The sequence below is a fragment of the Protopterus annectens genome, chromosome 2.part0 (assembly GCF_019279795.1).
Source record: "Protopterus annectens isolate FY-2018-M chromosome 2.part0, PAN1.0, whole genome shotgun sequence".
NCBI classification, from domain to species: domain Eukaryota; kingdom Metazoa; phylum Chordata; order Ceratodontiformes; family Protopteridae; genus Protopterus; species Protopterus annectens.
Window position 1 is genome coordinate 1,296,291,796 of NC_056728.1, and position 22,528 is coordinate 1,296,314,323.

At 44.7% G+C, this 22,528-nt stretch overlaps 1 protein-coding gene across 3 annotated transcripts in view; it reads right to left on the reverse strand.

Moving 5' to 3' along the window:
• Positions 1-22,528, reverse strand: part of EGF (epidermal growth factor) — a 1,284,649-nt gene that overhangs the window by 403,221 nt on the left and 858,900 nt on the right. For all 3 annotated transcript variants that reach the window (XM_044061467.1, XM_044061466.1, XM_044061465.1), the window contains one exon: positions 11,556-11,672. In XM_044061467.1, coding sequence (XP_043917402.1) covers positions 11,556-11,672 — 117 coding nt within the window. The remainder of the gene's footprint in view (positions 1-11,555; positions 11,673-22,528) is intronic.

Below are 22,528 nucleotides of genomic sequence, written 5' to 3' on the forward strand. Positions count from 1 at the left end.
ACAGTGTTCTGTCTGCACATCTTTGCATACTGGTGGTGAGGCTGTCAAGGGATGGCCGCCTACATAGGTAGCACAGGGGATACAACAATGTACATATTGATACTCAATGATGGTCATGTCAACTGCGAGTTGCATGCTGTCCACACATGACTCTGCAATGCGGATGTTTCATGACGTTGTATCTGTACAGTACTACACAACAGGTTCAAGGCTTACAAGAGCACACTAGCACTACAAGGTCACACCTCATACCATGCATGACAGCACCAAAACACAGAAATAACTATGTCAGGAGGGAGAGTGTCCATACATGTCAAGGATACTGTGGTGCCAGGACAGGTAGCATACATCATACTAAGTCTGGAACTGCTGAGTGAGGGCTCAGTGTCTGTTATTTGACATATGTATTATTACAGGTATGAGCACTTGGGTATCAGGCCAGTTATTCAATATTACGAAGGTACGTGGTCTATACACTTGTGTGGGGTGTGGCTGGACCCAGCCCATCTGACCTGTGAATGTCTGGGTACTGGCTTATAGTACCTGCATATATGCACTGTTACCTACTGGAAGTCGTACACCTTGTTTGTTGTAGCATAGTCTACATGCAGGCCTGCTGACTGTAGCTTTGTTTGTATGCATGTTTGCCTGTTATGTTCCTGAAACACTGATTCCACCTGCAGTGCAGATATACTGTGCCTCTGTGGATCCCTAGTGACATCTGTATTGCTTACTGTACTGATGTCCATGAGTAACTTGACAGAACATCACTGTTAGTCCTGTTTGCATGTAGCCTGCCTGTAACACATTGCATATGACTTACCTCGCATTTGCTCAAGACAGCATTCATATATGCCAGCACTAACAAATCAGGAGCACTACACCCTTACATAGTCACCTTGAGTACCTTGTTCCCCATTGGCCCTATGTGTCGTTACTTAGTATGGGAGTCACAATGCTATGGTAGCATGTGCAAAGGTCACCTGTCGATCTACTCTCAGGTCCAGTTGGTGAATCTGTGAGTCATGTGGCAATGTTACAGCTGCCTCATGTACACAGACAACCCTCTCCCCTTCCCATATACGTACAACACATGTGAGAGATGCAACCACATAGCCAAACTGGGGGCTAAGCTCTGTTAACACAGCACTGGCATTCCCTGTCAGGTGGAGTGGGATACTACAGTGAATACAGTACCAGTCTCCCATAGACCTGCCACGACCGCAATCCAAACACAGAAACACACAGGTACATTATTGGACTCTCAGAATAGCATCCTGCCTGAGCAGCTGACACCTGCAAAGCAGACACACAAGCAAACGTTAAGCCAGAGCAGAGCACATGCAACACATATCTCACGAAGCCTGTGTGCCAAACAGTCACAGGCCATACGGCTTGACAACACACCTGCTACAGTTGTATGAGGTACCTCTATCGTCACGTACACTGAGGTCCTGCTCCCAGGCTGAACAAGGTGATGGTCACGCTGAGCTGCCCGTCGGGCACTATGATCCATCACATAACACAAGCATACCGGTCACTCCAAGGCATGTAGAAGTATGACTCAGTCATTGTCTGTGCCAGTGTGTATGACCTCTGACGCATCTCCCTGGACTACATGTTAGGGGACATAGAGGGGCTCTCTGAGCTTGTGGCACAGGCTGGTATGACCCTGGCCTTGAGTAGCATCTCACCCTCACCAAGAATGCTGCCACAATATGTAGACAGGATCATCAGTTTCAGCAATTAACGTATGTTTCAGTGACATTCAAAGGGGATCCAATGCCTGTCAGTGTGGGATTACATGCTGGACAAGCCACATTGCTTTGCTTGGGACAGCTTGCACCTGTCACCCATGGGCTGTTGTATATTGGCAGAGGCTGTTGCTACACACATAGTGCCTTTGTATGCAAGGCTGAAATACATAGCCACCTACACAGGTATCAAACAGGATAGGACACTAATAGAAATGCTACTCAACAGCAGCAGTGTAAACCTCAAGATGCATGCAGTGGAAACTGTCCTTAGCATGGGGTACAGCAATATCCGTGCAGTAACAGACTCCTGGTACAAGGCTCCCAGGTGCACACCATCAGTGCCAGGTCATTCCTGATACCATGCTTGTCATCCCCTACACATGCACCAAACCAGAACAGGGGGGATGTATCCAAAGGCACCTCAGATACACACACCCCCAGGTTGGTGGCACTGCACAAAGCATCAGAGCCTCTCCATGTGCAACTCACAGTGGGTTAGACTGCCTTCAGGTTCATAGCCTGGCACACACCACACTCCCATACCCAGGAAACCCACTTGGCCTTCCTGACAACACTGGGAATATGAAGGTCTCTACACACACCATTATATGGTTGTAATGCGACTACCCAAACATAGAGTGTGAGCATTACTCTAGCTGCAAGACCCTATCTGAAGGGTTCTTATCATTCATTCCCTGCATTGCTATAGAACAACTTGTTACCACTCCCACAAATGGTGACAACATGCTGCACCTGTTCATCACCAACATGTGGACTATATGCTCCAGACCAGTCATGTATCCCTCGCTGGTGGGATGACACCATCTACAACCCACACTGTATAGTCACATACCACATGCAGCCCCTGCACAGAACACCACAGTCATACAGTTGTCTGATGCATATTCCATATATTCACATGAGGCAGGCTTCGGACATGTGAACTCTTGCAGTTCACAGGTACATATGTGTAGGTGGCACACACATACATCATGTGTGCATTGACATTACTGATATAATGTATGTCGTGCAATATTGGGAACAACACCCCACACACATGGACAAACTGTGTGACAAAAATACACATGGCGTTTGTAGGATACAAACCCCTACCTAACTATGTTAGATCACTTGTGAGAGTCGCAGTAGCAGAGTGTGCTATTTGCATTACTGGGAGAATTGCTTTCTCCTGCTGTACTTATAGGGTGCTGACATCATCAGTGTTTAGACAGTGGAATATGCAGCATGTGTTGTGTAGTAATAGTTGCCAAAAGGGACATTTCTCTTACACATGGAATTGCACACACTACTCCCCCACACACATTCACACACACACTGTGCACTTGCAGGATTCAAACCCCTACCCACCTATGTTATGACACTTGTGAGAGATGCATTAGCAGAGTGCACTATTTGCATTACTGGGGGGGGGGGGGACTGTTTTCTCCTGCTGTACTTATAGGGTGCTGACATCATCAGTGTTTAGACAATGGAATATGCAGCATGTGTTGTGTAGTAATAGTTGCCAAAAGGGACATTTCTCTTACACATGGAATTGCACACACTACTCCCCCACAAACATTCACACACACACTGTGCACTTGCAGGATTCAAACTCCTACCTACTATGCTATGACACTTGTGAGAGATGCATTAGCAGAGCGCGCTATTTGCATTACCGAGGGGATTGTTTTCTCCTGCTGTACTTATAGGGTGTTGACATCATCAGTGTTTAGACAGTGGAATATGCAGCATGTGTTGTGTAGTAATAGTTGCCAAAAGGGACATTTTTCTTACACATGGAATTGCATACACTACTCCCTCACACACTGTGCACTTGCAAGATTCAAGCCCCTACCTACCTATATTATGACACTTGTGAGAAACGCATTAGCAGAGCGCGCTATTTGCATTACCGGGGGATTTCTTTCTCCTGCTGTACTTATAGGGTGCTGACATCATCAGTGTTTAGACAGTGGAATATGCAGCATCTGTTGTGTAGTAATAGTTGCCAAAAGGGACATTGCTCTTACACATGGAATTGCACACACTACTCCCCCACACACACACACTCTGCACTTGCAGGATTCAAACCCCTACCTAACTATATTATGACATTTGTTAGAGACACAGTAGTGGAGCGCACTATTCACATTACTGGGTATAATTTCTGCTCCTGACATATGTATAGTGTGCTGACATAACTATGGATGAAGAGGTATGTACATCTGTTACTATCCATCAGTACAGGGGAGAGCATATCTATGCATTAACTTTGCACAGGCACAGTGGCCTACTGTACTGTGGAGGCAGACAGCAAATACACTGTGGATAGCCTTCTGTATTCCCTAGGGACAACAGTCAGGTATTGCACTCTACGGCCATATGTTTACCTATCAGATGCAAGTATCTGTTGCTCATATACTGTTTGTGGGTCTTTATTGCCATAGCCTTCCCTATCTCTATAAACAACGTGTGTACTGTGGGAGATGTTTGCATATGAGTGGGATCCAGTACTTTACTTATGTCTCTGTTGTAACTTCACTGTGTGCACTGGGCTGATGTCTGTATTGTGGGAGGTTCCCGTGTTAACACATAGAAATGCCAGATATGTGTGTGCAACTGCTGAACTGTGACATGGCCTAAGTGTGTGAGCATGCCCAGTTCGCAGTTTGTATGGCTTCTTGACTGCCACGTCTCATTTATCTAAGTGTGCGAGCATGCCCAGTGTGACCTTTCCTTATGTTGGGATCTGTGGACCACCACATTTCTGTTTGTGTGTGGATGCCAGCTATATATCACATGTACAGTTGAGTGTTGGACATCAAGTTGTGTTCTTACTGCCCAACTGCTTTGTGTCTGAACTTAACAGGCATTATGCTGTGCCTGCAGGGTCGCCATGGGATAGTTTGCATACAGTTGTCATCATCCTTTCCTGCTGACCAAACAGTTGTATTGTCGTATAGTGTACTGGTGCAGAACTTTCACTGTGGTGGACAGTATAATCGATTTCAGTCCTATCACTGCTTGTAATATTTATAGTGAGCACACCAGACTGGTTGACGGCCAGTTGTGCAGATATGACCATGTTGCATTTTGTTCAGATATGGACAGCATAGTACATGATTGTCCAACATTGTTAATGTATTCCACAACTTGTGTGGACAGTGACAAACAATGGCCATGTGCCCTAGTCCATTTGTAATGCTAGTCAGAGAGTGTTTGTCCTTCAACACACATTTACTGGTGTTTGCCATGACATATGTCACGGTTAGTGTGCTGTGTCTCTGTCTACCCGTGACATACAGGTGATATCCAGGGTACACCTACCATCTCCCATCCAGTCATCATGATTCCTCTGGATGACAGTCACTGAGGGACTCCCGGATATCCTGTAGTGGGAGTTTAGTCATGAGTGGAGTGAGCTTCTGGGTTATGGACCAATCGGTACAGCATGTCCTGTTTATGTCTGTGCTGGGGTTCAGGCCTGTCAGCTGCATAGGTCACCAGCATTCAGTGTTTACATGGTGCCAAATGTCCATTGATACCAGGTTGGTTATGGCTCTATACATCAGGCACAGTTCACCTCCAGCCAGGCAGTATGGCACTGTGTGGAGCTGCAGTTTCTTTACTCAGGCGACACATGGCATCTGTTACAGCTCTGCGATCCTCCTGGTGGGGTATTTGTGTGGTCTTTCCAGTTGCTGCAGGTGTCTGCTACGGTACACCCCTGAAGGGCCATTGTACACAATTGTGAGGCTGCTGATGGATGACTGGAGAGGCACATTGACCTACCCTAACCAAGCTGTGCTTACCTTCATGATTAGGTGGGTATATAGTATGTTTTTGTAACCACTACAGACACATGGTTTTCACATACAGGATATCTATCACTTTGTGTCCCCAGGTCTCTTATTGCTCCTGATGTACTTACTGGGTTAACACCTATGTGGTAATTTCTGGCCATGTACTGTGTTTCCACAGGGGTTGACTATACACTATTCTGCATTTAGCTTGTTAACATGGCTGTGGCACCACTTGTCTGTTTCTATGTGTGCCTTTTGTAGGTTGCTTGTGTCAGCTGGAGGGTCCGATATGGTGGCCAGTTTGTAGTCCTCTGCGACCCTGTTCAGACAGAGTCCTTCCATGTTGGCCTGTACCTATGTGACATATATAGCATACAAGAGAGGTCCCAGGACCATGCCTTGTGGGATGCCAGTTGTACCTGGTTTGCAGTCTGCCATGGCTGCAGCATGTCTGCCAGGTCAGTTCTGTCCTTGAGCTGGTTTGCAACCCATCTACTTGCATAGGGGTTTATAGTTAGGCTGGTGAGCTTATCTGTACCGCCAACTAGGGTATTGTATGGAAGGGTTTAGCAAGGTCCAGATAGGCTGTGTGATCAACATTCCCCACATCAATGGCCTTGGTGCACGTTTCACATGAGTCAGACATGTGTAAGGGGCAGGATCTGCCCTATGACAGCCACACTGGGTAGGGTCCAATGTCTGAAGGTACCCAATCTCGTTATTCATGGGATCCATGATCATCCTCTCCATTACTTTGCCAACCTAGATAGTCGGGGTTGAGGGGTGATAGTTTGCAGTATCCATTCAGGCACCCCTTTGTGGTGTGGGACCACTGTTGCTGTACACTGCTCTTTGGGTACATATCCTGTGGTAGGACTGATAGTGCGCAGTAATGCTATTTGCTGTTCCATTCTTCTTACAGTACTTGTTGGACACAACCCAGGACACCATCTGGTACCATTGATGCTGTGTGCTGTGCTTTGTGGATGCTGGCTGTTACCTCAGCATCTGCAATGTCAGGGGGCCAGCACTCTCCTGGGATAGATATTTGGCAGTTAGGTGCTGGTGGGGAGTTTGGAAGGAATCTGTTCAGTAGGCTGTTGGCAATGTGTGTGGGTTTGGTGTATTGTTTGTGATATTAGAGTGCTGCAGAGCATATCTGTGGATTATCACCATGGTTCCTACCATCAGGTAGGACAGCTGTGTGATAATCCTTTGTGTCCTGCACAATTTGTATCATCATAGGTTCATAGGTTCATACTAGGCTATCTGCCCTGGCCTTGTTTGAGCACGGACAGACTATGTGTGGGTCTCAACACCCCTTGCAATGTGCATATTATGCCCACGTAGGGTTTACTTTCCTTGATGTGACACAGGGATGGCCCCCAGTGTACACCTACTATTTCCCATGCACTTCACCGGATTTCTCTTGTTGAGTTTGTGTGTGGAGCTCAGCCTATCATGGACTGGGATTCTGTTCCAGAGTGTCAGGAGCCTCTGGGTTATGGATCTGTCCCTCCAGCACATCCTATTAATCTATGTGTGGAGGTTCAGATATCTCACTGTGGTGTGTCTGCTGGATTTGGGGTTTCTGCAGTGGAGCATGTCCATTCATTCTGGATTGGACATGGCCTTGTACATCAGGCATACATCACCTCTGACTGTGCAGTATGCTTCTGAATTGGGCTGTGGTTTCTTCAGCCAGGCTGCAGATATCCAATGTTTTGACCCTTTATCCTGTTGGTGGGGTACATTTGAAGTCTTTCTGACTGCTGCAGGTGTAAGGTAAGGTACATCCGAACTGGGGCATTGTTGTCACGTATGGGCCTGATAAGGGAAGAGTATGGGGGCACAGTGACCTCTCTAGCTCTACATGTGCATCCTTTCATATTAAGGTGGGCAATATAGCAGGTCTTCCTGGCAACCTTGGCAATGTGAGTGTCACATGACAGGTTACCATACACTTGTGTCTCTTGGTCCCTGGTTACTTCTTCCATACATAATGGATTGCCACCTATGTCATACTTTGTGTGTGCCTTGTTTGGTATTTGTTGAGACATTCATACTCTGCAGTGTCTTCAGGAAGGCTGGTTGGGGTACCTGGGTTTGTGTGTGTGGTCTGCAGCAGGCTTCAAACAGGTACACAGTTTGAGACAGTGTTACTTGCCCGTGGATAGTCCATGCTGCTTCTTGCTGTGGTACCAACCTGGGGGTGTGGTTATCCTTGATAATTACTGGTAGCCACACTCCTATTGTCATGTGTTCCATGTTTTGGAGCTGTACAGCATGGTATGAGGCATAACCTGGTAGTATTAGGGTGCTCTTCTGGGCCTTGCCCAGGTTTCTGTTACAGAACACATATTACCATTCTCCATGCTGTGGTGGGTTTGGTCTGCATGCACCTTGCAGGTTAGACTTCTGGCATTGGGTAGCATTACGTCCAGGTTATAAACCCTTGTGCTACCTATGGTGGTGGGTTTGTGTTTCCAGACTTGCCTATTCCAGGCACAGTGGGGGTGACAACAGCCTTTGCCAGTATCCACACAGCCAGGTGTGCTGGGTGCGTGCCATCCCTAGCAGGTGGGGCATCATGTCTTGCTCGGCATGTCAGCCCAGGCTGTCAGCCATGTGTTCCCCCTTGCTAACAGCAATACCTCAGCCAATTATTGTACTTGATCTTGTTGTCTTCATAGTGTGGTATCATGCTTGGTGAGGGTGAGATATTAGGTTGGGTCTTCATGTTTGCATATACTAGATGGTGTTACATTGCTTAACACATGGCAATCATGCCTCAGGTGGTGCTGCAGGGCTGCCTCTGTCGGATGCACATACTACACTCCCTGTACAGGTTTGAGAGCAGGTTGTGTCATGTTAGGCGTCCCTGTTACTATATGAGTGAGTCAGAGAGGGGTATCATTCCCAGGGTTCCTACTGAGCCAGTGTATGTGCTATGCGTTGCCTCTTTGCCAAGGCCAGGGCATACTGGGCACGCCTCCTTCTGCCTACTGGGGCAGGCTCAGGTTGTTCCTCCTCCAAGTCACGCTCTGCCTGTGATGGCCTTGGCAATGGTGGGGGGCTGTTTGTCCCGGCCCTACGCTGGTCCTGCTGCAGCTGTTTTCGCAGAATCATATTATGTAGCATAGCACATACCATGACAATTTGGGTACATGTAGTTGGTGAGTACTGCAAGGCTCCACCAGATGTGTCCAGGCACCAGAACCATGACTTAAGTAGCCCAAACACACGCTCTATTACATTACGTGTTTGTGCGTGTGCCTCATTATGGCGTTCCTGTTCGGGTGTGTGTGCGTTTCTGATGGGTGTCATCAGCCACGGCTCCAGTGCATAACCTGCATCCCCCACTAAGTGACCATGTGGGATGTCCCCATTGGCAAATGTCTGGTACAGCTGCATCAAATGCCAGATATGGGAATCATGGTAGCTCCCACGGCAGCCAGCACACACATTCATTATTATGCCCTGGGCATCACACACGACCTTGCAGTTGATGGAGGGGAAGCCCTTGTGGTTAATGTAGGCCCTACCCCACTCACCGGCTGCTGCTTTGATGCATATGCGCGTGCAGTCTATTGCACCCACTACCTCAGGGTATTCCGCTATTTGCTGGAAGAGATGCATATTGCTGGCCAATACCTCACGGGCATTGGGGAAATATACATGCTCACCGACATGTGCTGACATGGCATCCAGGAACTGGTGCAGTACCCTGGAGGCTGATGCCTGTGATATCCCCATCATATCACCAGTTGGTCTCTGGAAGGTACATGTTGCTAGTATTCTTAAGCCAACACATACCTTGGTTTCCACTGGGATGGGTTCCCCTCTGTTGGTTCTGTGTGTGAGGCGTGGCCTGCACAGCTCAACAATTTGCTGCAGGAGGTCTCTGTCCACTCTATAGCGCTTCACTATCTCCAGCTCATGTAACCCCTGGTAGGTGATCCTGGGCCTGTACACTCTTCTCCGTCTCCTCACTGTGGGTTGTCTGGCAGCATTTCCATTGTCACTACCCTCAGCAAGTCTCCTATGTCTCCTTATGACAGCTATGGCAGCCCCTAGCATGTTTGGTCTGAGTGCAGCTTTTTCAGTTTTCACTTCTACTAGCTTACTCCTGTTTTGCAGTGTCTCTTGAGAGAAACATACTGCAATGCTGTTTGCAGTGTTTTAAGTGCTGGGCTGGGCTTGTATTCTGCCTGTGTAATTGCCTGCTTCTAATTGTTTTCACCTGCTACCTCTACAAGTATTCCCTGCTAGTTTCCTACTATTTCTTCTGCTTCCTTTTTCCTCTCTGTTTCCTCAGGGGGGAGCAGCGCGCATACCAGCGAAAGCACGCTCACAGTGGCTACCACGCGTGCACACATGCTTACACGGACTAGAATCTGCTTATTCGGGTTAAAACGTGCGCACACCAGCGCAAACAGGTTTACAGATCTTTAAACATGCTCCTACATGCTTACTCTGCCTTACACGCGCGCACTCTGTCTTACTTGCGCCTCCCAGCGCGCACATGCGTGCATGCACGTACAGCAAGAAACTTTGGTGTTGGCCACAGTGTACACCTTCCATTTCTTGACTTTCCCATGCTTATCTGTTGACACTCCTCTTTTTATGCTGTGTGATTGACATCTTTCACATACCACTTTGCTCCAATGAGCTTGATTTCTTCCTGACATTCCCCCTTGTGATGTCACCTATCTCCTACTCTGTTACTCACCCTTATCTAACTCTTACACTACACGGAATGTGCTCATTTGCTATGTAACAGTGTGATTCACTATCCTACCACTCATTTACATAGGATTGCCTACTAATGCTTAGTTACATGTCTTACACTCAGCTTCCCCCTTAGCAACCACTAGACGGTGGCCATGTTGTTTTTGGTCTGCTAGTCCCTGCATTGCAAATCCATGCATTACATAAAACCCACATTTGTGGGTTTCAAACCTTTATTTTTCTGTTTTATATAGCGCAGCCCGTTTGCGCGGGGCTGCACTGCGTTTAAACCTCGTCGATCTCCGAAAAAACAAAAATTCTTTTATTTCATGTTTGCATCGGGTTACCATGCCAATGGCCACATATTTGGCCATTGGCATGCTGACTGCAACATTTGCACACTTTATTTGGAGCTGTCATGGCTCCGTTGTGTTATTTGCAGTAACGTACTCAGTTGTCAACTGAGTACATTTCTGCACCTAACACGACTCTTACACGGGCTGGTTTCAGCTTCGTGGATCGCTAATCTACCTCATTTGCATGCCTTTCGGCTGCAAGTGAGGTGATTAGCATATCCACGCCCTGCCCGTGTAAGAGTCGTTTTAGCTGGTCTCTTACACTGGATTTCGGGCTGTTCCTGGATCGCGATGGCTGCATGGAGTCTTACACGACTCTTAGACTCCGTGCAAGTCATCGTGAATCCTGCCCTAGGTGTTTTGTGAATAGTGGCTTGAGTTTATAATGTTTCAATTTAACTTTACAAACCTACACACAATACACATACACACACACACACACATATATATATATATATATATATGTATATACAAACACACATGCACGTGCACACACACACACACACACACACACACACACACACACACACACACACACACACACAGATACTGTATATCTGCATCTGTCTGATGGCTTCAAATGAATGGCAGACATAAATTTGAATTGGGTAAATGTATTTAGGTTAAATGCATTGCTTAAATATTTGTGTTTAATTTACTTTTGTAGTAGTTTCAGCCATAATAAATTTAAAATACAGTAGCATAATACCTATTACTAAGTAATATGAAATGAAATAAAATACAACAGTAATAATAATAATAATAATAATAATAAAAATAAATCAATGTATCTAAATAGTAAAATAAAATGTAAGTGGAGGGGAATAATTATTAAATAGTAAAATAAAATGTAGGTGGAGGGGAATAATTAGGGCCTGAAAAGAAATATATGATCTTAGAGTTACCCGAGCATGACTTGTCATCCTCCATGAAACCTTCCAAACACTGGCATGCAGCACCATCTGCTTTTGGAACACATTGTGCATTGATATCACACTGAAGAGCTGTGCAGTTATCCTGGTCTGAAAAAAAGAAATTAAAATGTGATTTATTACTTTATCAGAAGGTCAGATTAGTACCTTACTTTGCACACTTTATGTTGTGATTATAAAACTACTAAAGAGAGAAGTAACTCATCCGTTACCTAATATTATAGAATTAAGGTGTGATGCAAAGTGCTTTCCTGTCTTGTGTTTCAGGTACTTGGGTGACATTATGCATAATGGAATATGTTGCATGGTGTCTCATAAGTGTGCTTCTTAGACGTAATCAAACAGTTCAACAAACATAAAATTAATATACTCAAAGGCAGCAAACAATGGGTGATAAAAATGCTTTCTAAATTGTGGATCATCATAGGTTCATAGGTTCATAAGTAGGTACTAGGCTATCGGCCCAAGGGCCTAAGTAAGCCTAGCCAACAAGGTTCCCTGGCTTACCCCACCCAAGAAAGTTATTTTCCTGTGCCCCTGTTGAGCAGAGCCACAGAAGTGATCACAGGGGTGTATTTCCTATTTCCCATCCACTCATCAAGATTTTTCTTGAAGAGTGCTAATGAAGAACTTTGTTTGACATAGATAGGTAGCTTGTTCCAGAGTATGGGAAGTCTCTGGGACAGGAATCTATTCCTTCAGCATGTTCTGTTTATTATGGAGACAAGGTTTAGGTCCCTAGGGCATGTAGCTCGGAGGGATTGGGGTTTCTTTAGGTGCAGTATGTCTAACAGCTCTGGGTTTGACATACCTTTATATGTTAGGCAGAGATCACCTTGGAGTAGGTGATATGCTACGGAGTAAAGCTGGAGTTTTTTGAGATGGTCAGGGTAAGGCATCTGTTTGAAGCCAGTAATTCTCTTTGTGAGGTACTTCTGTGGCCTTTCCAGCTGCTGCAGATGTCTTGTGAGGTACATTCCAAAAGGAGAGTTGTACTCTATATTGGGTCTAATGAGCATCGAGTAGAGGGGAACAATGACCTCTTTTTTTCCTGGATGAGAACCATTTTGTGATGAGGTGTGCCACGTAGAAGGATTTCCTGACTACTGTGGAGATGTGATTATCAAAGGAGAGTCTATTTTCCACCTGGGTCCCAAGGTCTCTTATCACACATTCAGAGTTAAGTAGACTGACGCCTATGTGGTAGCTCATGGGTACAGAGTTTTTACCAAAGGGGATGACAATGCACTTTTTGACATTGAGCTTGAGGCCATGGCTCTGACACCAGGCATCTGTCTCAGTGAGGCCCTTCTGTAGGATGTCCACATCATTTGAGGACTCGACTATAGTTCCTAGTTTGCAGTCATCAGGGAACTTCATTAGCCAAAGACCTTCTGTGTTAGCCTGTACTTCAGAGAAGTAGATACCAAACAGGAGAGGTCCCAGGACTGTGATAATCCACTTGTCACTGGTTTGAAGTCAGATTTGGAGTCTGCAACTTTTACAGTGTGGGTTCTGTCAGTGAGCCAGTTGGCAATCCACCTTGTGACGTAGGGATTTATACCTAGATTAGTGAGTTTAGCTATAATTCCAGAATGGGCGCTGGTGTCGAAAGCCTTGGCGAGGTCAAGATAGGCTGTGTGAACAACCTTACCCTCGTCTACGACTTTGGTGACTGCCTCAAAGAAGTCAATCAGATTCAGAAGGCATGATCTGCCTTTCACAAACCTGAACTGGGTGGGGTCCATAATTTGGAGGGTACCAATATCTTTGTTTATGATTTCCATGATGATACATTCCATGGCCTTGCAGACCAGGCTTGTCAGGCTAATAGGGTGATAGTTCCCGGGATCAGTGTTGGCTCCCCCTTTGTGGAGTTGGATAACTGTTGCTGTGTGCTATTCAGTGGGCATAAAGCCTGATGTGAGGCTATGATTGAACATGGTGCTTAGGTGGGGAGCCAGGTTGTTCTGATGTTCATGTAAAACACAGCCTGGGATGTTATCCAGTCCCATGGATGCTGTGTTTTTGGCTTTAGGGAGTGCAGCTTTTACCTGCATAGTTGTGATTACAGGGACTCTGCGTTCTTCCTGTATAGATATGGGCCCTTTAGGGGGTGAGAGGGAGGTAAAGTTAGCACTGAACCTATCTGCCAGGATGTTGGCAATATCAGTTTGTTCTGTAATTTTCATGCCGTTGTGCTGTAACTCAGAGCAGATCTGGGTGTTGCCATTGAAATTCTTGACATAGCTATAGAATGCTTTGTGGTTGTCCTTAGAATCAGTGATGGTTTTGTTTTTGTAGCTGTCTTTGGAGGATCTTATAAGGGATCTCAGCTTCTTACTGAGGCTGACCAGGGAGCTCCTCCACTTATGGGATTTTACTCTCTTTTGCAACAGTTTCTTCCTTCTGTTGTACAGTTTGTTTATGGCAGGGAACCACCAGATTGGCTTCCTTTTTTTGGAGGCTAGTGTCTTGGTTCTGTTTGGGATAGCATGATCCATGCATTCGTGTAAGTGCTTATAGAGTGCATTTGTATAGGATTCAGCAGTTGTAACTGTATTGTCCATCTGCATGGGTGTCTTGAAGTTAGCCACATCTGTCTTAAATAGCATGAAGTTGGCTTTGGAGAAATTTTTTACTGTGGTTTCCTTAATGGGGGATGGGGGCGGGATGTGGATATCTAGGGCGATTAGCTTATGGTCAGATCTGACCAATGAGGAGTTGACTTCAGGTGTGGAACTCCGGTCACTCATGTTGGTAATGACTAGGTCTAGGGTATTGCTGCCCCTGGTGAGGGTGTGGATAATTGATCCAGGGTATTGGAATTTATGAATTCCAGAAAGCGTTGAGTGAAGGAGTTGATACATGAGTAGTTTTCCCAGTAAATGGTGGGGTAGTTGAAATTGCCCATTATTAGGGTGTTTGGTTGAACCCTAATATTTTCCAGTATGTCAAGAAAAGAGGAGTGGGAATCCTGAGGCATGGTGGGGGATCTGTAGAAAACTACAATTTGGATTGCAGTTTTGTCCAGAGTTAGTTGCACTTGGATAATCTCGGATGCATTATGCTGAGCAACTAGCCTGGAGGTGTGGATATCCTTAATGAATATGGACACACCTCAGCCTTTGGTGTTCTGGTCCAGGTAAGATGGCTGAAAAGTGTGGTATGAGTTATAGCCTGGTAATGCAGGGGTGCTCTCTGGAACCTTGAACCAGGTCTCAGTCACTGCACAGACATTGATGTTCTCCATTTTAAGGGGGGCCTCAAGGGAGTGCATTTCGAGATCTAGACTTCTAGCATTGAGAAGCATTACCCTCAATTTTTGCTTCCTGTTCCACTTACAGTGGTGAATTTGTCATTTGAACCTTGCCTAAAAAAGGCACTATAGGGGTGGCAAGAGCATTAGCCAGTATCCGGAATCCCAGGGGCGACAGGTGCATGCCATCTCTGGCAAAGCATCGTGGTCTGTCGACCATGTTGTCCCAGGCAGACAGATACTGGATCCCCTTAGAATGACACCAGAAGCTTAGCCAATTGTTGAAGTCAATCATTTGTCCTTATACTGCGGTACAATTCTGGGTGATGGCAGGATGCTACTTAGGGCTAGGGTCATACCTGCCTGGGCTACACGATCAGAGTGCTCTTCCATGTCTCTTTTCAAGTAGTCCAGGGAGGTACATCTCAGGTCGTTCACACCAACATGGACAATGACAGAGTCATATTTGTAATTGTTGTGGAGTGACCTGAGTGCATGTGTTATGAGACGGATCCCGGCACCTTTCAGGCAACTGACATTAACCTTCTCCTTGTTTACCCTGGTGAGTGGGACATCAGTGTGCCTGACTATAGAGTCACCTATGACTAGTGTGTTGGGTACTTTATTTTGCCTTATGGGCTATGGTTGAGTGGCACACTGAGTCTGTGGGCTATGTGTCATTTGGGTTGTGCTGAAGGGTGGAGGTTGCTTGCGTTTCTGTTTGAAGGTCTCTGTTGCTTGAGCAGATTATTATTGAAAGACTCTTCAAATGTTTTTGTGTTTCGATGTGTGAATTTTGGTGGTGTATGTTTAGTGGGACTATGTGATGAGTGTGGTGTGGTGCAAGTGTTTACCTTCTCCTCTTGACTGTCAATTTCAGTTTTGGTTAGAGAGAGCTTTACCTCCAGTTTGGCTAGATAAGCGCATCTCTCAGAGGTTGTAGTGTTGGGTGGTAGGATGAGAGGGTTGTCTGTGTACATGAGGTAATTGCTACATTGCCCCAAGATGCCCAGATTTATCAGATAGACAGGAGAGAACACTGGGAGCTGGACTCTTGGACATGCCTGAATAAAAAATTATTTTCCTCTAGACAAGTGAGGAAAGTGAGTACAAGAGCTGTTTTTCTCTAAGCAAGTGAGGAAAGTAAGTACAAAAACTATTTTCCTCTAGGTAATGAGGAAGGCTGAGTGCTGTAGTAATTTGTAGCTTATTTAGTGCTTACCACAAGTTCTGAACAAGTTCTGAGCACGAAGAAGCAAATTCAAGTGCTAAAACTAAGAATCTGTATCTGAACTAGACTAGTTACAGGAAAGAAATAAGTGCAAATGCAGGCTTTTAAATCAGAAAGTTGAGAGAGATGGAAAAATTGCCCAAATTGCCAATAACTACAATTTCTGGGCCAGAAACCACTCCTTATGTGGTAGATACGTTACCTAGTGCTTACCACTCCCACTGATAAGCTAGCATGCTTCCCTCCAACGCAAACAGGCTTCGAGGGCTCAGAAGCTTACAAACAGTCCTGGATAGCAAATTTGTATCTGGACTGGACTAGTTACAGGAAAGGCAGGAAACAATTTTTTTTTTGTTACAGTTAAGCAGAACACAGGGAGATTCTGGCAAAGTTTTTTTTTTTGTTTTGTTTTTTTTTTTGTAAAGGAAAGGGAGAAAGGAGAAACAGAAGATAATTCAAGGTTAGGAAACTAACCATCATAATGACTTCAAGATCAATCTGCCCTACATTGGAAACAGCTAGCTGTAATCATTTACTGCTGGAGTGGGAACCTTCCAGAAACTGGCATATGACACCTTCTTTTTGGAACACCGTGGGTTGATATTGTTGCATGTCTCGTGTATTCAAATGAGACACTGAGGCTGAGTATGTGTTCAAGTCATTTATTATACATACACACATCAGGAGCTGTAACGTTTGCTTACTGACTGATATGTTACTTCTAACACACCCACATGTACATCTCCATTCAAGCTTACATTCACACTGACTGACTGCATAAAATGGCACTGCTCTCGCACATGAGCAGTAACTTATATGCACGTGCTGTCTAGCTACAGTGGTTTACTAGGTTCAATACACACAACCTCCCTCTTTAACTTTGTTCGACGTGCAAATACGAGAACAAAGACATATTTAAGAGCTAGACATTATTTCAACATTTCAACAAAACATAACTGATTTCAAGTCCAAGTCACTGTGTATTTACAACTGAGTTTGCAATTTCTATCGGATCTAGTTACATAGAATTTCTGACTGGGTTTAGCAGCAGGGACAGTCTCTGGGGATTCATTCAGTACTGGAACATCTGGGTTTACATCAAAGTTGTTTGAAGAAAGCACACTGTCCTTTTGAATTTGAACAGTTGACAATGCACTCTGAGGCACTAGTTCTGAGACAACTAACATATGTCTATGGTTCCTTCTGTAATCCATTCCTTCAGATTGTATGATGTAAGATCTTGGTTTCTAACAAATGTCCTTCATGATTCCTACACAATCATAACTTTTGGATGTTTGCATTCTCACAACTTCTCCTTGTAACAATGGTCAAAGGGATTTACTGGTTTTATCACAGTACAACTTTTGTGACTGACTGACATTTTCTTGAAAGTTGAGACTTGACTACTCTATTGTTCTATGCGTTTGGTACTAATAATTGTTTACTGGACATCAATCTTTGAGCAGGTGAACCAAGCAAGTTGTCTTGAGGAATGTTTCTGAGATTAAGTTAAGGAATACATTTGTACCATCTCTTTTGGATTTCTCCAAGTGCTTTGCACTCTGAACTGGACGTTCAGCTAAACCATTGGCTTCTGGATACTCAGGACTACTGGCAATATGAACAAAGTCCCAAGACTCAGCAAATTTCTTGAACTGCTGACTAGTAAACTGTACACCATTGTCAGACAGAACTTTGTGCGGACTACCATGGACAGAAAAATGTCTCTTTAATTTTGTAATCATTGTCCTGGACGTCAAGTTCGGAAGTAGGTAAATTTCAAACCAATTTGAGTAAGAGTCTAATAACATCAAGTAATGTTGACCATTCCATTTAAAAATATCTACAGCAACTGTCGACCATGGTAATACAGGAATTTGGTGTAGCTAGAGCGGTTCTTTGTTGATGCAGTTTAGTGCTGTTGTAAATTGAACATGCTAGTGTTTCCTTCTCTATATCTCTAGACACAGAAGGCCAAAATATAATGCCTCTTGCCCTTGTTTTAGTTGAATCAGTACCTGGGTGACCACAATGCAAATTTTTGATATATTCCTGTTGTAATGCTTTAGGAATTGCCACTTTTGGACCTTTCATGATGATTCCATCTTCCATCATGAGTTTATCTCTGTAAGAAAATACTGCTGAATGTCAAGTGGTAAATTGGTTTATCATGTTGGCCATCCTTGACTGATAATGTTTTTCATCTTCTAGAGAATTATGTCTGAAGCTGTGTGATTAGTTCATCAAGCTGTGATGATGAAAAATCTCTGACTTCCATGACTACAGTCTGCTGCTTTATTTTCATGCTGCTCTGTCGTTTGTGGCAAAGCATCAGCAAGGTACAAGTATTTACCTTTTTTTGTAAACAATATTGAAATTGTACTTTTGCAATCTTAACATCATGCATTGCAACTGAGCTGGGGCTGTATGTATTGGCTTTTTCAAAAATGTCACTAGTAGTTCATAGGTTCATAGGTTCATACTAGGCTATCTGCCCTAGGGCATTTATAAGCCTAGCCAGAGTGTGTTTGGCTTTCACCACCCATTTTAAATTAATTTTGCTATGCCTTTTTTTGAGGTTAGTATACTGTGCCTCTGTCTAACAGTGACACAGAAGTGATAGCCGGGGTAAACCTACAATCTCCCATCCACTCATCAAGATTCCTCTTGAAGAGAGTCAATGTGGGACTCTGCCTAACCTGGACTGGGATTTTATTCCAGAGTGAAGGGAGCCTCTGGGTTATGAATCTGTCCCTCCAGCATGTCCTATTTATTTCAGTGCTGAGGTTCAAGTCTCTCGAGCGCGTAGCTCGATGGGATTTGGATTTTCTGAGGTGCAGCATGTCCATTAATTCCGGGTTGGACATGGCTTTATATGTCAGGCACAGATCGCCTCTGAGCAGGCGGTATGCCACTGAGTAGAGCTGGAGTTTCTTTAACCGGGCAGCATATGGCATCTGTTTGAGCCCTTTGATCCTCTTGGTGAGGTACTTTTGGGGTCTTTCCAGTTGCTCCAGGTGTCTGGTAAGGTACATCCCAAAATGGGCATTGTACTCAATTATGGGCCTGATGAGGGATGAGTAAAGAGGTACGATGACCTCCCCTGATCTAGATGTGAATCCCTTCATGATTAGGTGGGCTATATAAAATGTTTTTCTAACCACTTTGGCCACGTGGTTGTCAAATGAGAGATTGCTATCAACTTGGTTCCCCAGGTCCCTAATGATTTCTTCTGTACTTAATGGATTACCACCTATGTGGTAATTTGTGGGCACTTTGTTTTTGCCAAAGGGGATGACTACACACTTTTTGGCGTTTAGCTTGAGGCCATGGCTCTGGCACCAGTTGTCTGTTTCTATGAGGCCCTTTTGGAGGATGCTTGTGTCGGCTGGAGAGTTGATTATGGCGCCCAGTTTGCAGTCATCTGCGAACTTGGTCAGCCACAGTCCTTCCGTGTTGGCCTGTACCGAGAAATATATACCGAACAAGAGAGGTCCCAGGACTGAGCCTTGTGGGACGCCACTTGTAACTGGTTTGGAGTCTGACATGGCTCCAGCAATTCTAACCATGTGGGTTCTGTCCTTGAGCCAGTTTGCAACCCATCTAGTGACATAGGGGTTTATATTTAAGCTGGTGAGCTTATCTATAATGCCCGAGTGGGGTATTGTATCGAAGGCTTTTGCGAGGTCCAGGTAGGCTGTGTGGACCACCTTCCCTCGTCAATGGCCTTGGTGACTGTTTCAAAGAAATTGACCAGGTTTAAGAGGCAGGATCTGCCCTTAACAAAGCCAAACTGGGTAGGATCCAGTGTCTGTAGGTCCCCAATATCTTTATTTATGAGGTCCATGATGATCCTTTCCATAGCTTTGCAGACCAAGCTAGTCAGGCTTATGGGGCGATAGTTTCCAGGATCCGTTGAGGCACCACCTTTGTGGAGAGGGACCACTGTTGCTGTACGCCACTCTTTGGGTACATATCCTGTAGTAAGGCTAAGATTGAACAGTAGTTTTATGTTTGAGTTTAGCTCTTCTTGGAGTTCATGTAGGACGCAGCCCGGGACACCATCTGGTCCCATTGATGCTGTGTTTTTGCTTTGGAGAGGGCGGCTCTTACCTGAGCATCTGAGATGTCAGGGGGGCAGCACTCTGTTGGGATAGATATTTGTCCTTTTGGTGGGGAGAGGAGGGAGAAGTTTGCACTGAACCTGTCAGCTAGGATGTTGGCAATGTCTGTGGGCTCGGTGTATTTTTTGTCATTTAGGACTAATTCTGAGCATATCTGGGAATTCCCACCCAGGTTCCTAACATAACTAAAGAAAGCCTTGTGATTATCCTTAGTGTCCTGTGCAATTTTTCTCTCGAAGCTGGCCTTAGACGATTTTATGAGCGCCCGTAGTTTTTTCTAATACTGATCAGAGATGCCTTCCCTTTTGGGATTTTGCTCTATCATGTAGTAGCTTCCTCCTTCTATTGTATAGTTTGTTTATGGCTGGGGTCCACCAGACAGGACGCCTGCCTTTGGAGGATTGGGTCTTGGTTTTATTTGGGATTGCATGATCCATGCATTCCTGAAGGTGTTCATAGAATGCGTTTATAAAGGATTCTGCGGTCTGGGCCGTATTTTCCACAGGCGCGCGGGCTTTGAAGGATTTCGCCTCGGTTTTGAGGCATGAAATTTGCTTTAAAGAAGTTTTTCACTGTGGTTTTCTGGGCAGGGGGGGGGTCGGGATGTGAATATCCAGTGAGATTAGTTTATGGTCTGATCTTACCAGTGAGGGATACACTTCTGGTCTGGAGCATAGTGTCCCCATGTTGGTGATGATCAGGTCCAGTATGTTTTCCCCTCTTGTGGGAGTGGTAACAAGTTGTTCCATAGCATTTGAGTTTATAAATTCTAGGAACCTTTGGGCTAGGGTGTTGGAGCTAGAGTAATGCTCCCAGTCTATGTTTGGGTAGTTGAAGTCGCCCAATATAATGGTGTTTGGAGAGACCTTCATATTTTCCAGTATTCTCAGGAAGGCCAAGTGGGGTTCCTGTGTTTGGGAGGGTGGTCTGTAGCAGGCTATAAACTGGAAGGCAGTTTTACCCACAGTTAGTTGCACATGGATAGTCTCTGATGCTTCGTGCTGGGCCACCAACCTGGAGGTGTGGGTGTCTTTGACAAATATTGATACTCCCCCTCCTTTTGTGGTTCGGTCCAAGTTTTGGGGCCGAAAAGCATGGTATGAGGTATAACCTGGTAGTGCTGGGGTGCTCTCGGGAGCCTTGAACCAGGTTTCTGTTACTGCACAGATATTGATGTTCTCCATGCTAAGGAGAGTTTCGAGTGCGTGCATCTTGAGGTTTAGACTTCTGGCGTTGAGTAGCATTACTCTTAGTTTCTTATCCCTTGTGATACCTATGGTGATCAGTCTCTATTTAGATAGGTCTGCCATAAATATAATCATTTAACTTCGAACATGCGAACACTGCTGCCAAAAGTTATTTTTCTGTTTGTGCATAATGCATCTCTGAGTTAAAGTTCTTGATGCATAAACAATGGGTTTGTCTTCTTGAAGACATGCTGCACCAAGGCCGTACCTTGAAGCATCACAAGAAAGAGTTACAGGTTTGTGAATATCATAATATCTCAGTGTGGGTGGACTGGCAATTTTCTTCTTCAGAATATCAAAAGCTATTTGGTGTTGTTCCAGCCAGGATCAGTTTACATTTTGTGTGTCAACTCACGTAATGGTGCAGAAAGCTCACTCAAGTCTGGGATGAACTTTCCTAAATAGTTGACCATACCTAGAAAATGTAAAGATGTGGCATTCTCTGGAACTGGCATTTCCATAATTCCTGTTTGCATAGATGGAGTTCATTGTAAGCCAGAACTTGCAAACAAATGTCCCACATAAATAATTTCTTTCAGCTTGAATTTACATTTCTGAGGATTCAGTTTCAGATTTACTTCACATGCACTGTCTAGAACTTTCCTGAGATTTCTATCATGTTCGTCTTCACCTTTCACCCCAATAATAATGTCAACTATAATAGCATGTGAGTAGCCATCAAAAATTAGTTCCATGGCATGTTGAAATACCTCACTGGCAGAATTTATTTCAAATGACATTCCTAAAAATTTGTATCTACCAAATGGTGTACTAAATGTGGTTAACAATGAAGATTTGGGATCCAGCAAAATTTGCCAAAAGGAGTTTTTTGCATCTAAGACTGAGAAAACAGTGAAATTTGGCATGCCAGCAGCTACCTATTCTACTGTATGTATTGGATGATGCAGACGCTTAAGTGCTTTGTTTAAGTCTTGTGGATCAATGCATATTTGAATATCATCAGAGCTTTTCTTATGAGCTACGACCATGGAGGATACCCATTCAGTCGGTTCTTCTACTGCAGTAAGGACACCCTAATTCACCATTTTGTCTAGTTCTGCTTTTATTTTTTTCTGCATTGCTAC